This window comes from Genypterus blacodes, unplaced genomic scaffold (assembly GCF_046128005.1).
Source record: "Genypterus blacodes isolate CSIRO-AG114 ecotype Tasmania unplaced genomic scaffold, CSIRO-AGI_Gbla_v1 ptg000133l_1, whole genome shotgun sequence".
Taxonomy (NCBI): Eukaryota; Metazoa; Chordata; class Actinopteri; order Ophidiiformes; family Ophidiidae; genus Genypterus; species Genypterus blacodes.
The window spans coordinates 7,621,149-7,638,576 of record NW_027466935.1 but is presented as its reverse complement, the minus strand read 5'-3'; the positions used below and the strand labels follow the sequence as shown (position 1 = coordinate 7,638,576).

The window sequence follows — 17,428 nt, the reverse complement described above, 5'->3', positions numbered from 1 at the left end:
ACCAGTAAGAACACTCCTGCTCTTCTTCCTGGAGTTGTGATACGCCGCTCGACTTTGTTTTAGTGTCTGAGATTTAAAAAAAATGTTTTTCCCTCAGCTGGACGGAGATCAAACGTGATCCGAGGAGCAATTTGGGGATTTAAGCTTCAGTTGTGTGAAGAAACTAAACCAGGGTCACTGCAGATCCTCACATAACGCTCCAATACGCAGTGGGCTTCTCATCAATATGCCACAATAACACAATTTATACAGGGTTTGGATTCTCTGCGGAGGTTTCCAGTCAGACCACTAGGGGGCTCCTCGTGTACCAAAGGCCGGACACGTGTTGTAGTTTGAGAACCACAGCTTTAAAACTTCCAGGTTAATAAACATCAAACACAAAGGAGCAGATTCACATAGTTAAGAGTATTTAAATGGATTTAATATCTCAACAGTCATCTGTAGTTCTTCCTAGAGTTTTGTACGTATACATTATGTACGTATACATTATGTACGTATACATTATGTACAGTCTGGAGCATTAACATGAAAGTACTAAACGTTTCTTACAGACGTGGTCACTGTATAGTTTTATTGAAAAAGTGAAATGTAAATCCCTCCGCTCAACTGCGTATCAAAAGTAAACTTAGCAAGATTGTTTGCTTTAATAAAAAAACAACTTAAAATACAAACCTATCAAAGCAACGAATTACAGCCGGCAACATTTGCTGGTGAAAAAATTCCAGACCAATATTTAGGAATTTCTTATAACTCAAAGAAGGTGTTAAATGTGGGCAGAAGATCAATCAGTTTGGCAAATGCTTTGTAACGGTGCCACATATTGCTACGATTCTTAAATCTAGAAATTTAACTCAACCGTCCTTAAAAAATGAAGTTTTTGTAGAACACAACGCAGAGACACGACGTCCACCTCGCTGCAGAGTCTCCGGACGTGTGTGTGTGTGTGTGTGTGTGTGACATGACAGAGGACCGTCTTGTCTGCAATATCTGTCCAAATGTAATAATAATGCCATGTCCAGGACGTTGTTGTTTCTTTATTCATCACCGGGTCTCAGTTGTTATCTAACGCGTCTCAATTCGGGGGAAATAATATCGTGTATGAAGACTGATGATTATATTCTGGATAGTTTATTAGATCTATTGTGTGTGATGTGAATAGGTGGGTGTGCTGTATGCAGAGCTGAAAGGATTCCCTGCTGTGTGTGTGTGTGTGTGTGTGTGTGTGTGTGTGTGTGTGTGTGGAGACTAACATACGCAGATACAGCGTGTCTAAAACTGTAAGACTGTTAAGTATAATAACATTTTAGCTTTGAAAAAATATGCTATATACAATGCATATTATATAAGGTATACGTTTGTGAATACATCCATGTATTCATCTATCAGTGCAAATACTTTTTAAACTTGACGTGGAGTCGTCCGGTCACGTGTCTTATATGGAAAACACACAAACGTCTCTTTGTACCTTTGTCCAATAGGAAATGGCCCCGATAATCAAATATAAAAACACACACAAACGCCAGCTACCATCCGGTTTGGCAACGTATTGGACCTCTGCCTGTCGACCGCAAAGCCGATTGATTATCAGTTTTAAATGCTACTGTACCGCACACAGGTGCTCCCACTGAACGTAGAGTATGAAACGTTATTCTGATAGAAAAATATTACTCTATAATGTATTATTAACTTTACATTTCAACAAAAAATAGTCTATGATCACCAAAAAACATAGTTGTGATACAGTACTTAAACACTCCATATGAAGAAATAAATAACTTATAAACAGGTGCAAAGATTTTCTGGAAAAACAGCGGAACAACGACATAAACTTTGTTTTTTTTTTTGCAGCTTTCCAGAGAAAAAAGTGGTTTTTCTGCTCGCCTCTACTGGAATAAACGTAGCGAGGCTTGGCAGCTCAGGTTCCCTTTTAAGTGTCAAGTGTGTGTTCAGTAGTACGGCGTCAATCAAGCACACGGCCCTTTGGCGCCCTCGTGTGGCGCGGGCAGCAGTATTACAGCTGTGCGCTCACTTCAGACCCTAAACAACTGACCTTCTCAGTCACACGGTCCTTTGGCGCCCTCCTGTGGCGGGACGGTTGTGTTTACTGCCACGCTCTTCCTTCAGGCCCAACTGACCTTCTCACACGGTCCTTTGGCGCCCTCGTGTGGTGGGTCAGTAGCATGGCCGCCACACGCTCCCTTCAGGCCCTAACTGACCTTCTGCAGCAGCTTCTCCTCCATGAGGCCGAACTGGACGCTCACCGACATCTCGGCCACAAACTGTTCGCACCCCTCCTTGGTCACCTGCTTGCAGTAACGCAGGTCGATGTGACAGATGCTCCCGCAGCGCTTGAAGTAGGTCAGCGACTGGTCCGTCACCCGGTTGCACACTGCACAGGAGGAAACCGGTTAGCGGGGAAAGCGGCACAACAGGTGAAGGAACAAACGATAGGGACGAGCAAACGTGTCTCGACGTGTTGATTAATCTGCGGTGCCCAAAAACCCAGAGGCCTCATTGAAGGCGAACGCTGCCACCGTGCAACCCCGTTACATTTCGCCGCCTCCTCCTTACCTGACAGGTTGATGTGGGTGAGCGAGTCTCTGGTCGTCGTCCCGGCAGCCGTCAGAATGTTGACGGACTGGTCGGTGACGTGGTTGCAGTAGCTGAGGTCCAGTTTGGACAGTAAGGGCATGTAGCGGATGATGAGGCGCAGGGACGAGTCGGTGATGTCCAGCCCGGCCAGGCGCAGGTTCACCACGTTACGCAGCTTGCTCCTGTTGTCCAACTGACCTACGAGAGACGTGAAGACAGCAGAGGGCGAGTGAGTTTATCGGTCCAGCATCCGTCCCCACAGTGAAAGAACTCAAACTACAGATCTGGAAGACGTCTTACAGTCGGTGTTTTGGACACGCGTACCTGGCCTGTTATCTGTAGGAGGGGACAGCAGGTCCCTCATCTGGGCGTCTTTCAGTCCCTCCACCCACTGAATGTCCAACGTTCGCAGGAGAGGACAGCTGGAGGTGCAAAGAGCGGAGACAGCCACCCAGGAGCATCCCGACAGCAGCAGCACCCGCAGGCCTGCAGGGACAACAAGGGCCAGCGAGGGACAATGCGGGACAATGAGGGACAATGAGGGACGAGGAAGGACAATGAGGGACAATGAGGAACGAGGAAGGACAATGAGGGACAATGAGGGACAAGGGAGGACATATGTAAATCCCACACGATCAGCGAGGAGGCAATCTGGCCCCATTTTCCATTTTCTGCCGTCTCCAGAGTTTCATTAACCCGAGGTCACGAAATAAACCAACAGTAACTATGGCAACATAATTACGGTAAAGTATGAACGAGCGAAGTAAATCATGCTCAGAACTTTGTGAGTAACACAGAAAAACAGCTCAAATTAAGGAGCCGGGAGGAGGAAGCGATTACTGAACCTGCTTATTGTGATAAAAACAAATGTGTGGCATTAAATCGCTGCGTCCTACTTCAACTTTTAACTATTTTACACTCACGTAAAGAGACAAACTTCACTTATTATTAATGTGTTGCCGTAACTTTTGTAGATCAGTAAAGAACAAAACGACCCAGATTTTTATGAGATCTTTAGTGTTTTATTTTCCCACACACACACACACACACACACACACACACACACACACACACACACACACACACACACACACACACACACACACACACACACACACACACACACACACACACACACACACACACACACACACACACACACACACACACACACACACACACACACACACACACACACACACACACACACACACACACACACACACACACACACACAGTCCCTACCTGGGAGTCTGTTGATGAGCCAGCTGACTTGTCTCTTGGAGACGTTGGTCCAGCTGAGATCCAGGTCGACCGGCTGCCTCCTGATGATCCCGCTCAGCATCAGAGGCGTGATGGCCTTGCAGCGATTCAGGTCGATGTGCTTCCACAGTCTCTTGTCGCAGCACCTGTGGAGTTCAAGACCAGGTGTTTAACGGTACGCTCAAAAGAGGGGGGCGGGGCTTTGATAGGGCAGAGCCGTGTCGCACTCACCATCTGTTCCATGTCCGGCACACACGCATGCACACGCACAGGTCCCGGCGCGTGAGGTGGCCGAAGACCGTCATCCACGTCTCTCGCCGCATCACGTGAGCCTCGCCGTCGTCCAGCGGCAGCCGGTCGGGCGGCGGGCTGATGGGCGGGGGTCGGATCACGTGCCGCTCCATTTGGATGCATTTGGGCGGCGACCGGCAGGGAAGGGGGCGGGGGCAAGCGGGCGTGACGGGCGTGGTCCTGTTCCAGCCTGGAGGCGAGTGGCCGCGGGGCGTCCCGTTCGCCTCTCGCTCGCTGTGCCGCAGCCAGTCGCCCAGGTCGCTGCTGCCGTTATTGAGCGGCCATCGAGGCTTTACGTCTTCTCGTTCCGTCTCTGGCTCGGACTTTATGGGCCTGTGGTTCTGATTGGACGGGCACTCCTCTGTCTTGATGGCTCGTCTGTTCTGATTGGTCAGACCATCTTCGGTTTTAAGGGCCCGGCGGCCCTGATTGGTCGAGTCCTCCGCTTTTGGCAGCTTCCGGTTGTGATTGGTCACAGGGTCTTCGCTCTTCAGTGGCCGTCGATTGTGATTGGCTGGAACGTCTTCTACTTTGACCGAGAATTGGTTCTGATTGGTCAGTGAGTCTTCCGTCTTGAGATGTTCCAGGTTGAACTCCTTGCTCAGCTCCTTGTTGGCGAGGCGTCGCCGCGGGTGACGAGCTTTCTGATGCCCGGCACTCCTCTGCTGGCCGTCGGCTGCCTCGCCACTCGGCCCGGCTCGGGGGGAGTTGGAGGAGGAGTGGTCCCCCTCTCTGGCTGCCGACGTCCTCAGCAGAGGACTCAACAGGGCCTTAGGTTTGTCCTCTACTCCGCCATCTCTCACCTTTTTGGTCGCCTCTTCCTCCTCGTCCTCCTCCTGATCTTCATCTTGCTCCTCGTCGTACTCCCTCTTCGGGTTCTCCCTGGAGAGGATTCTCTCCAGGGATAACCCATCATCTTCGTCCCGATCCTCTCGGTCCTCCTCCTCCTCCTCGCCATGATTGTTCTCTGTCTTGATTTGCCGCAGCAGCTTCGGTGTCATCGTGGGATCGTCGGATCGTGAAAGCTTCTTCTGAGACCAAACACATCAAAACAGAACCAACAACAACAACATTAACGTCATTAGTCGCCGCACAACATCACACATTCTGTCACACACACACTCTGATGGACTTTGCGTGACTTGCCTTCTTTTTAACAAGCACCGGTTCTTCGTTGGTGTCAAAGAGTTTCCTCTTCTTCCTCAGCGGGTTCTCCTCCAGCCTCGGCCGGGCCGCGCCGCCGTCCAGGGACAGCAAGGGGAGACGTTTCTTCGGGGGCTCTTCGTCTCTCCTCTTGGGCGCTTCCTCTCGTTCCGCCTTCCTCTTCAGAGTGGAGATGTTAGTCAGAGTATGAACGGGCGTAGGAGGCGGCGGCGGCGGCGGCGGTGGGGTCACCATGGAGAGCTCCGGCTCCTCCTTGGGGTCCCGGTTTAACCTCGGCTCCTTCAGCAGGGATCCGGGGAGGTTGGACGCGTACTTGAACCCTGGACCCCTTTTTTGCTTTGAGGCCAAAAGGTGGAAAGAAAAAGAAAACAACTTTATTTCATCTGTCCCTGCTTTCCGAGACGCTGGACAGTTTGAATGTTTTCTCCATACAGATCCTTACTTTGCCTGTTTTCCCGGCGTGGTTGCACTTGGGACACTCCCAGCAGTTTGGCAGCTCATCGTTGACAACTCCGCTGGAATCTTTGACCTGAAATTGTTGAAGGAACGATTAGAAATCAGCCAAAGAACAATATTGTAGCATTAATGTTGTCAGATTGACCTTCAGACAGTTTGGATGAACGATCTCGTTGCATATGGAACACTCCATGAGCATGAGGTTGAACTTCTCCTCCTCATCCTCCACCGTGTCTTCCTTCCCTGCTTCTCCACAGATGAGACAGACGGCCGTGTGGGGCAGGACCGGCTGGAGGAAACACATGAAACGGGCTGCGGATGAGGATCAGGAGTAACACTGAAGTGATTCTCTCTTTATTAGATCAGGAGGCATTAACTGAAATCCATATTTGGATGGAGGCGGAGCTGATCTGGGTGGAGCTCAGACGCTGGAGAAAGTGCTTACACTTTGCTGAGTCACCACCATCGCAACAAAATGATGATGATTTTTATTATTTATATTATTTGCAGCCCTACTAAGCACCCAGCTATAAATGAGTAAAAATATAAAAATGGTTCCTGTCTGAAAAATGCATTTTTTTTCCCAACAGATCTTTAGTTTCTGCTGCCATCTAGTGGTCACATGGTGTTAAAGGCGCACCTGAATGGTTGTCTAGGGCCTGAGTGTAATGATGAAGAAATGTGTGACTTACTTGTATAAGCATTACGCAAAGGATGAATCATGACAAGGTGTCCAGATACGACAAAATAATGGATGAAGTGGAGCCACAGAGCAAACAGGAGCCACATTTCCTCCCCCCGGATCCATTATTTTCTCATATGAGGACGTGGCGTTTCCCTCATCAGTGAACAGGAGGAACTCACAGCGATGCACTGCCTCATGATGCACGACTGCTTCATGCGTCCCGGGCCGCCAAACTTCTTCATGTCTTTGCAGAAGTGGCACTCGCCGCACTCCGTACGCAGGCACGCCTCGCACTTACGACACCGCGTCCGTCTCCTCCTGGCGCCCGACGTCCCTCGACTCGACGAGAGCTTGACCGCCGACGCGGGGGATGACGCCATCTTAGATTTCGGCCGGTTGGGAGGCCGTGGCTGAAAAGGGAAAGAGAGGAGGTCAGGTACCAAAAGGAAACAACGACGACGCGTATTTCATTCTCACATTTTAAGCATCGTTCCTGCTGATGTGGAGCAGAATGGGGAGCGAGGTGAAGCGGAGAAAGTGAACCTGCATCATTTGATTTCGTAAGATTCACTGCGCAATGATGCAGTTTTTAATAAACAACTGATTTGTTTAAGTGACACTTCATGCTGGTGTTATGAGGCGTCACATGATCCTGGTGATGTCATGGAGGAGGCTGGTATGGAAAAGCACAAACGCTCTGCCAAAGGAAGTGATCAAGATGAAGGAGTGACCGACTTAATACCTGATCTCTTCTTTGCTATTCTTGGCTCCGAGTCAATAGTTCTTCACACACACACAAACACACACACACACACACACACACACACACACACACACAGAGAGACACAGACAAAAGGAAACAGAACCTGCCTTCACACACACAGTATGTGCCTGCAAACGCACCTCAGATGGAGGAAGCTCAGTGCATAAACACACGTTAACACACACGCACACAGTAAACAGTAAACAAACACATCCTGAAAGTCCCTGGAGGCCACTTTCCAATTTTAGCTCCTCGCTCGTCCTCTTTTTCCCTCTCTACTTCAAAGGCAGAGCACACTTAGGAGCACACGGATCACGGGGACGCACAGGAGTGTGATTCACAGCAGGACACATGGAACGTGCTCTTATTTAACAAGAGCCCGGGAAACAAGAGGAGGAGGAGGAGGAGGACGAGCGCTTCATCTCCATCGCTCCTGCCTGTGTGCGTTTTTTTACACACGCTTGCTCCTCTTCCTCTCCGTTCCCCTCCTCCGCATCCACGCGCGGCAGAGAAAAGTGGAAAAACGCCACGCTGTCAACGCAGCGAGACGACATTAAAACTGCAACGCTGGGACGCAGGGAGAGAGGAAGTGCAGCAAGATCTGATTTCTTTAGTTACATCGGCAGTGCAGATTTTTTTTTTTTGCCTTTTTTCCAGCATCAGCATAGCAACAGCCGCATCTCCCCCCCCGTTCCCCACCAGAACAGACTATGACACACTGAGACTTGTAACCAATAAGAACTGTAATGAGACGGTGCAAACTGGAAAGGAAAGCAGCAGCTCTATCTTTGGCACATCGGAACGCTGTTTTCGGTTTTGTGAAATAACCACGAAACAGACTGGGGAATGAACAGATTTGTGATTATGAAACGGGATTAGAGAGGATATTTGTGGAGGAAGGGAAGGAGGAGGGGGGCGGCGGGGTTGTCAGGGTAGGAATACTGAAATGAAACCTCAGTTGATGTTCAATACCTGGCTGGGTTTGCACCTTTAGTCAGAGAGGAAGCGACACAAGCGTTCAGATTCCACACAACTGTCCAGATTGTGATCCAATACGTGGTGTGTGTGTGTGTGTGTCCCCAACCCCCGACCCCCCCAGCTAAGTGGGTGATCACCATATCAGAGTGAAAATGACAGGAGAGGTAAAAAGGAGCTCCTCTGGGTGAAATGTGCAGCCTCTCCGCCTCTCGCTCTCCCTACGCGTCTACGTTTCCTGTTCCCCACGTGGCGACGGCGACTTGATAAGAGTCTCATTTCAAAGCAGGTATCAGCTGGTAGAAATGTCACCTTCGTCACCTCAGAATACCTCCAGCTGATGCCGGGCGCCGGCGGCGGCGGGGGGGGAATCGATTTGCCTCGCCGCGCTGCTCGAGCTGTCAGCGTCAAACCCTCCCTCCCTCCCCCCCTCTAACACGCTGGTGAACAGGAAGACAAGCGCGTCCAGAGCGCGGGAGAGATTACAGACGACACACAAAACAGGCCCGGGTCACAAACCCGGCCCTGTTTGTGCGTCGTGTTTACACAGACAGGTTTGTCAGATGATTCGTGAGCTAAAATCTTCATCACTGCTTAACTTCCTGTCGGGATTGTTTCTCATGTTAATTACGACAAAGTGGATGTGCAGAGAAACTCCAATATACTTGTAAACACAAAGCCGCTAAAGACGTCTGGCAGGATGAAACGCTGACATTCACTCTGTCCTTTCACCGTTTCTCTAATGTGGAGGCAGATTTTCAGCCGTTAAGTGAAGTTTGGCAGCTCGGTCGTTGCCATGTTGCTGCACGGAAACGCTGAGCTGGCCATGAGCGGGAAGCGTAAGAGGGAGAACAGGTACACCTACACAACCGGAGAGAGGAATCGCTCTCTTAAAAGGCCTGATTGATCTGCTTTCACAAGATTAGGCTGTAGGATCAATTAAGGGGGCGTGGCTCAGAGGTGCATGGGAGCAGGGATGTAAATCACACACACACACACACACACACACACACACACACACACACACACACACACACACACACACACACACACACACACACACACACACACATCACACACACACACACACACTTTTGTTGCTGTGTGTTGCTCCATCTCATCATCAATCTGCACAGTTACTACAGGGAACGATAACAGAACCGCGTATAGATTGTTTATGCTGCACGGAAACTTCACATTGTTCTGGACGACATCATGAAGAGTCCAGGGTCCGCTCTCCTCTGACACAACCAATAACTGCACGAGGGTCTGAGCTCTATAATTACAGCACACACACATGCACACACACAGGCAAAGCTATCAATAAACCTTGCAACAATAAAGGGCAAAAAGCAGAGAGAGAGGGAGAGGGAGAGGGAGAGGGAGAGAGAGAGAGAGAGAGAGCACAGAGGTCTAGTAAATCTGTGCCTGTCTCTCCAGGTAGCTCCATTTCCTCGCTGCCCTGTGATGCTGCACTGATCTGTGCCTTGACACCAGCATTCCTCTGGTGCCCTCGCTGTGCCGCCTGCGCTGCCTGTCTGCCTGCTCGGGGGGGGAGGGGGAGGGGGGTTGGAGTGCTAACCTGCTCAGAGTCAGAGTCGTAGTCCTCATCGTCAGCGCTCAGCGACATGGCCATGGCTGGATTTCACGCACCGTGCGGCTCACAGCAAACATGACATGGCTGCAGCCTCCCTCTTCCGCCTCCTCCTCCGCCTCCTCCTCCTCCTCCGCCTCCTCCTGCTGCTGCTGCTGCTGCTGCTGCTTCCACTCCTGCTGCCTCTGCCTGGCCTGCGAGCCCTCCCTCCTGCTCCACAGCTCCACAATACCAGCGAGCAGATGTAGGGGAGCTGGAGGAGCCCGCCCCAATTAATACGGACCGGCTCCCCGGCAGAGGGAGGACGGGTGCTGCCAGGCGGAGGGGCCAATGGGAAGCCGCTGAGCGCGTGATGGAGCCCCGCATACGCCGGGTGGGTGTCTGCCTCCCCGCCAGTGAGAGGGGAGGATGCAGAGATGGCGTGGTCATACTCGCGGTGAGAGTCACGGGGAGAGAGTGAGCGAGCGAGCGAGCGAGCGAGAGAGAGAGAGAGAGCGCAGCAGCACACACATGCACACACACACGCAGCCAATACAGCCAGATGGCATCTCATTACAAAAGAGCAACACAAAGAGGCCCCACGACCGGCAGCTGGCCTTTGGTGGGACGGGTGGAGGGGCGATGAAGAGAGTGAACACACGTCCACGCAACAACATGCAGACACAGACACATCCTCCTCCTCCTCCTCCTCCTCCTCCTCCTCACACAGATCCATTTCACTTGAACACGATCTATCTGTTTTCGTTCACGCAGGTCGTTAAGGTAAATTAAAGACGCTACCGGAGGAGAAATCGTTTCTACTTACATCTTTCTTTTCTTTATCTAAAGCACATTTGATTCTTGTGGTGTAAACCTCTTTAGCACAGACGGAGCTGCAGCTAAACGTCAATATCACAGTTTGCTTCCCGCTGCGTCTCTGAAGCTACATGGCTTCACTTTTCCCGCCTCAGTTCGGGGAAACTTTAGTATCTTTGCTACAGATTCACTGTGAAATGTGAAGTACATAGGAAGTACAAGTAAGTGTTTGTGTGTGTTTTTGTAGGTTTATTTAATTTGTGAAATACTTTTATTATTGGGTATTTTCTCTATAACTGTACAGAACAGTTTCAGTTGTTTGTTGTATGACTCCTGACTGATTTTACAGAATTGTCAAATGTGTTCTAGTGGAAAATCTGTAAACACTGAAATCCTCTGCATCGTGTGTGTGTCCGTGTGTGTGTGAGGAAGTAACGGCGCATACAAACTCGGCTCAGGCTTCAAACGGCCCGTCAGAGCTCCATTAGCGATCCACGGCACAAACTCAAGTGTGTTAACTCACGACGCAACGCAGACGAAGCATCCAGCTGTGATGTGGAGGAACACAAGAGCGGCGAAACAAAAATCCGAGAGAAATCTCATTATTTACTTTGTTAGGCAAAGCTGCAGCCCGTTAAGAACAAAATTATGCAAATAGGTGCGTCTGCTGCTGGAGGGAAGGAATGGGACGAGCGTTTCTGAGGGGGAAGAGGATTAAGACGGAAACAACAGGAGAGACCGAGGCTGGCAAGGGAAGAACCAGATGAGAGAGGACGCCGCTGTCCTGATTTAACACCGCGTCCCATCACAATGTTCTTTTCTTAACCGCTCTGCAAACTGGCAACTTAACCGCGTCCCCATGTCACTCCAGCTGCTGTCAATCTCATTTCACAAAACCTTATTTGCTGTTTCAGAGTTTCACTTCACCCGCAGTAGAAACAGGGAGAAGATGCAAATTACCCACAAGCCACTGAGGCGCACTTGGCGACGTCTCACCTTTATAGCTTTCTTGGGCCAGAGCACCACGGGGACGCCGCTGATCGCTAACTTGGGGTCGTCGTCTGCGTGTTCCTTTAAGACGACCTGGACAAGAGGAGCATAAAGACATTAGAGAGCAGAGTCACGTCGAGGAAACCGGAACATGTCGTCATCTCATCTCGCTGTTTTCCCACCCTCATGTCCTCCAGCAGGCCCTGCGGGTCCTCGATGCCCTCCGGGACACATTTCTTATGCTCGGGGAGAGACTCCAGCTTCTCCACCAGGATCCTGAGGCCGTCCAGTTCAAACTCCGTCAGGTGGATCCATTTAAGAGGAGACTCCGAGCCGGGAGAGTCGCAGGGGGTTTTGGAGAAGTCCAGCGAGGCAGAGCTGGGGTGACAGCTGTCCTCAGAGTCCGCGGAGACGAAGACACCTTTGAGATGCTGTGGACTGTGGGAGCTGCTGAGTTTGCAGCCGCCATCCTGGCCGACTCTCTCGGGTTTCTCCCCGTGCTCGTCCTTGACCTGAGCGTCACACGAGTCTTCATTCAAGTCCAGACTCCTTGAATCAGAGGAGGGACTTTCTGTGTTCGCCTTTGTCTCATAGTCTGCAAGGGGGAAGAGAGAGGAGACAAAAAGAGTGAACTATCTGGCACCTGCACCTTTTTTACCCTCTTGTATATTCTAACAGTAAGGAGCAATCAGAAGACAACATGTCCTCACGAGTGGAGTGTCTCTCACCTGTGAGTACAGGATCTCTGCGGGCGTCCTGAGAGAGGTGGGAGCGTTTGGTCAGGCAGTGGACGTATCTCTCAAGGACGTACCAGCTCATCTCGTAGTAGAATGGGAAACGAAACTTGGAGTGAACCTGAATGCATCAGACAAGACTGAAATCAGCCCCGATCTCAGCGAGGGAGGCGTAAACAAACCAGATACGTGACTCTCCACACCCTACCTTGGTCCTGTTCTCGATCTCGTGAATAGAAAGCTGCATAGGAATGTTAAAGCTGTGCAGAATGTTGCCTCCGAACACCAGAGTGTCCTCGGGAGTGTAAACGGCGTGGATCCACCCTGCAGGAGCATAAAGAACACGAGCGAGGACACATGAGGTTCATCAAACCGGCTTCTGTGACAATCCGGCACCGATGACGCTAACTGACCAGACGGAATGAAGAAGGTGTATCCTCGCCGAAGCTCCACCCTCTGACACCCGTCGGCTCGGTCTCCCAGGAAGATGTCGCTCTGCTTGCCCGACAGCACCCAGTCCTCGTACAGAGCCAGGTTGTGAGGGGTCGGAGGCACCAACCAGAACACCTGCAGGAGGAACAGAGGTTTTAAGCTCATCTGCATTTCATGGGTTATAAGGGATGCATCAGCTGTTATTAACATAGTACCAATCTGTCTGTCAGCTGGAATGATGGGAAAGTTGGACACGATCCAGGTAAGATGCCATTAGATTCTGGTGCCGGCTCAGTCTGATGGTGGAGCCGCTTGATGTTTTGGTCTAAATAGTCGTAAAATCTCAATTCTAACAAGATTTTCTGCCATTTAAAATTTGTGTTCTATCTCTTCCTACAATTTTGGCTCCATTGTTTGGCCCAAGCTCAATTTGGTGAACTTGTGCGCTCACTACTTATGCAAAAAACAGAAGCATGAATCGACCTGTTGGTGGCACTGTAACGTTAGCAGTTACATTTTGTGAATATGTGTTTCTGTCTCTGGAAACATGTTCATTCGCCTTCATCAGCACTCTTATTTGTTTCTTAGTTACAGGAGCATAATGGAGCGCCTAACGAGTGCCCAGAGCTGTCAAATAAATTACATGTAAATCAATATTTCAACAATCTAACAAGCCTGAGGGAAGTTAGAGGACAAATAATGATTAATATAAGACATTTAAAAGAAGTAAATACTGATGGACTGCTCGTGACACAAATATCAGACGTTTTATGACAGAATGACAACTTACTTTCTGTCCCTTAAATACATGATACCAAACTGACGTCCCCCCAAAATCGATGTGGAAGTCTGTGTAACAGCCCTTCACGCTCATCAAACAGTATCTATAGAAAAAAAGGAGAAATAACCTAATTATTAAGACGTCTTATCAAAGGTCTTAGGCAGGACTCAAAGGTAGGATAGGCTGACACATTGATATGGGAGAAATGTTTGAGAATAACTAGAAATGCAAGAACGGCATGGAAGATCGTTCACACCCGGGCGTCTCTCCTCTGGAAATGAGCTGCGGGAAATATCATTAAACTAAGCTGGTATTCAAAAATGCGTGTGTTTAAAAACTGTTCAACCACAGCTATTATCAGTTGTTGTTACAGATGGCGAAGACAGTGCTATTTATACCCACAATGCCTTGCCTTAGTCTTCTTTGTGTGGATATAAATAAATGATTAAAGAGTGTGTTTCTGTGATTCGGGGTGAATCAGATTCAAAGGGACGACACAGTTGGTATGCCGATGTTCAGATGGTGGCGGCTGATTGGTTAAGAAGTGTCCATGCAGTCAAACCGCAGCTGTTCATAAAATTAAAAAGAAAACCCATCCTCCACTCTGAAACCTCTGCTGCCTAGCAACAATCCGGAGTGGTTACAGTACACTAAGTGGATGACATGGTAGTGCTATGTGCAGTCCTTGACAGTGATGGAGGGAATATATGATAGATTTATTTTGGGGGGAAAAGATTATATTTACTGCCGAGGAAGCTTTTGTATTTTTATTTACAGCTTGATGAAGTTGGAAAGTAATTTTAGTTGAAGTCCTACCTCTGCACTTTGGGGTACTTCATCTCTGAGATCACGTTGGTAGCTTCTGTTTGGCTTTGTTTCAGATCTCGGGGCCACATGATGTCCACCCAGTCAACCTGATCCACCTGTGACAGAGACCAAACACTGCAACATTAGCCACCAGAATAATTACACATACACTCCTTGAGTCTAACTACAGATTTGTCACCTTTGCATACTTCTAAAGTAAGTGTAAAGAGTGCTGTGTTGCGTTACCACAGTGGGTCTTTTGATGAGGTTCTCCAGCTTGGTGTGACTGAATTCTAAGCTGATGACATTGAAGAGTTTGTCTCGCTCTTCTTCTGGGGACTCGTAATAGCGGACAAACTGAGCCATGGTCATCTCAGAGCCCTTCTGAGTGCTCACATCCATCACATCCACAGACCGACGACTGCCTGCAAGGAAAAACAAAACACAACACCTATATTGATTAACCTGTGAGTGATCCAATGTTATAACTCTAACAATAAATAAATCTAATACCATCATTGTCTAGGTGGGTACAGAACAGAACTCAGATTGGTATTGTGGGTTTTACACAGATGAATCTGTTCTGTACCTAATTTCATAATGAAAAAAATAAAAGCTTAAGTATACATGTAGTTCACAACCTTCACCACTAGATGGGGAAACAATTTAAGTTCAGTTCCTTTGCACTTGACTTGATACAAATGTACTTATTAGAATGTATTGAATAGTGGCTGGCTGATCATAGTATGTACTTATAACAATAGCAATATATCAAAATAATAATAATAGGCACATTAACATGCTAATTTATGACAATTTATTTGAAATACACACGTGAGGTAGATTTACAAAATATATGATTAGACAGAAAGTGATAGATAGATAGATAGATATACTTACCAACTAAGCCTTTAATTTCACTGACTGTAAATTCTGGATCAGGCATTCTGTGGAGAGATAGGCTGAATTTATCTATTGCAGGTATTACAGGGAAAATGAACTAAAAGCGCAATCTAATGTGTATTTAATCAATATAATGAGAACTGTTTAAGATGTTATGTACATATGTGGTCTCTCACCTGATTCCCAGTCCATCTTTCTCCTTGAAAATGAGTGGCACCCTGAGAGCCTCCCTTTGCACATATTCATATGTGAAGTCTGCAAGGCAGTGAGTGTAAGCTTTCATCACGTAAATGGCATGGATCCTTCTAATCAAAAGCAAGTGCTACATGTAGTGTATTACCTTTGCCCTCCATCAGGTGGACAAAGTCTGCATTGTAATGGTCACTGGCAAGCTTCTCCTCCACACTGAAGCCACGGATGTTTACAATTTCTTCAACATCAGACAAATCCTCATTCTCATCATACATCCTCCTGCATATGGAGCGCTGCCAGTGAAAAAGATCACATTGACATGAGAACAGCTAAACTGAAACAAATGACATCTTCAACACCTGTGAAAACAAACTCCCCTGAACGTTTCAACCATTATTATGACTTTGTATCTCATTATTGTGAGACTGTATCTGTTTCCTCCCACCGCCAAAGTAACCAAGTGAGGACATGGAGACTCTAAATGGCCCATAGGTGTGAATGGAAGTGTGAATGAGCCGTGTCAGCCCTGTGATGAGCAGCTGGGATAAGCTTTCAGCTCTGTGTGACCTTGAACAGGAGAGGCGGCTACAGAGAAGAGAACCTCACTGAAGCCCATTTACACCACCACCAAACCTCCTCTAGTGTTTTTCCCAGTAATTTTACCAATTTCTCGTCATTTGTTAATTAACACTAATTAACATAAATCATGTTAAATAATAATTAGAACAGTTCTCCCAATAAGACACAGTGTCTGATAGCTTGGAGGTACTGATGACTCACGGATGCAATACAAAATATTCGAAGATTCTGAAATATTGACGTTGTTTTTATAAGATAAGAAGCATGCATTGATCTGGAGGAACGTGTCTTTCAGTTATTATTAATAGCCTCATTCCATAAACCGCCCAATTAAATGCTGAACCAGTTCATTTCAATAAACGTGTATTTTAGACTCTCACTGTTGGGGGTATGCAGTGTTGTTGCCTTAGCAGCGAGGGGAAACATTTTCTTTAGAAGCTACGTTACAACCAATAAACATCATCCTGCAGCCACACACACCAACACGTGTAAACATAATTATTATTATTATAAGCACAAAGTTGCGTTATTCCGGAACGTTTATATTCAATGTTAATTCTTATATTTGATGCTGAATTATGTTGTTTTGACAATACAATATTCTTATAAGAAGTTATAAAGTTTAAAATGAAGTATATGTCTTTTTGAATGTACGCGCTGAAGTGAGGAATCTATGTGAGTTGACAAACAGCTGCAAACCATCACGTTAGCTTAGCTTACTAATTAGCTGCCAGTGTCTGTGCACAAGCTAACATCCAGCTTCTAACACGGCGGATACACACCAGCCTGCGGCCGGACTCAGCGCACTGCTCCCCGGCCTGGGCCATCCTCTGCTGTCCGTGTTTGTCGGCAGCTCACTGGAGGTGAATCATCATCCCGTGCAGCTGTGTCAAATGAGCCCCTTAGCACGCTTTCTTGCTTCAAAACAAGGGAACCATGTTTGTTGTGCATGACGTCATCGCCAGCAAAGAGAACCAAAACATTGTAGGAAACGTCACAGCGTGTCAGCTCGCTGCCTTTAAGTGTGTTTACCGAGCACAAACTTAACATCAGAGCTAAAAGATCGATGTTGACAACAAAGTACGTTGCTAACCAATGTTCAACAGTTTACATATGAGATAATATGAAGAACCAAAGCTCCATTACTACATTTTACAACTTTATATAGAAGATATACATTTACCTCTTTGCATGAATAAGCAACAATGCAGCCAAAACAACAGCAATAAAATAACATGTCATATAAAACAATACAGTAAGGAAAAATGAAATACTAGTTTATGTACTCATTATAAACTGTATGTGTAAAAATAAAAGGGACATAGACAAAACATGCTTCTTTGACCACACGTGTATGGGTAAGGGAGAGACATTGTCCATTTATTATTACATTTATAAGTAGACTACTCTGGTTTTGAGATTTAAGATTCTG

The 17,428-nt window shown here is 47.8% G+C and overlaps 1 protein-coding gene across 4 annotated transcripts; it reads right to left on the bottom strand.

Annotated features, from left to right (window-relative positions):
• Positions 1 to 399: 399 nt before the first annotated feature.
• On the bottom strand, positions 400 to 16,953 carry kdm2bb (lysine (K)-specific demethylase 2Bb). Of its 4 annotated transcripts, none has more exons than XM_076163959.1 (22): positions 16,779 to 16,953; positions 15,566 to 15,710; positions 15,402 to 15,480; positions 15,223 to 15,269; positions 14,569 to 14,747; positions 14,332 to 14,438; positions 13,525 to 13,618; positions 12,716 to 12,869; positions 12,511 to 12,626; positions 12,297 to 12,423; positions 11,751 to 12,163; positions 11,575 to 11,661; positions 6,631 to 6,861; positions 5,912 to 6,055; positions 5,753 to 5,839; positions 5,542 to 5,655; positions 5,293 to 5,469; positions 4,087 to 5,174; positions 3,838 to 4,001; positions 2,917 to 3,078; positions 2,572 to 2,790; positions 400 to 2,389 (listed from the first exon to the last, which is right to left on the bottom strand). In XM_076163959.1, the coding sequence occupies exons 1-22, from the start codon at positions 16,821 to 16,823 to the stop codon at positions 2,208 to 2,210; spliced, it is 4,161 nt and encodes a 1,386-aa protein (XP_076020074.1). In that variant the 5' UTR covers positions 16,824 to 16,953; the 3' UTR covers positions 400 to 2,207. The 4 variants fall into 4 exon arrangements, with proteins under 4 accessions (XP_076020074.1, XP_076020075.1, XP_076020072.1 ...); XM_076163960.1 differs by having other exon boundaries at positions 5,542 to 5,646; XM_076163957.1 differs by having other exon boundaries at positions 5,293 to 5,655.
• Between the last annotated feature and the right edge of the window lie 475 nt (positions 16,954 to 17,428).

Excerpts from the sequence above, each read along its gene's own strand:
- kdm2bb (XM_076163957.1), bottom strand. The coding sequence starts at position 16,823 with ATGGCCCAGGCCGGGGAGCAGTGCGCTGAGTCCGGCCGCAGGCTG. Across the intron at positions 13,619-14,331 it reads AAGTACCCCAAAGTGCAGAG|ATACTGTTTGATGAGCGTGA; the intron begins GTAGGACTTCAA and ends TTTTTTCTATAG. Across the intron at positions 4,002-4,086 it reads TGCCGGACATGGAACAGATG|GTGCTGCGACAAGAGACTGT; the intron begins GTGAGTGCGACA and ends TGAACTCCACAG.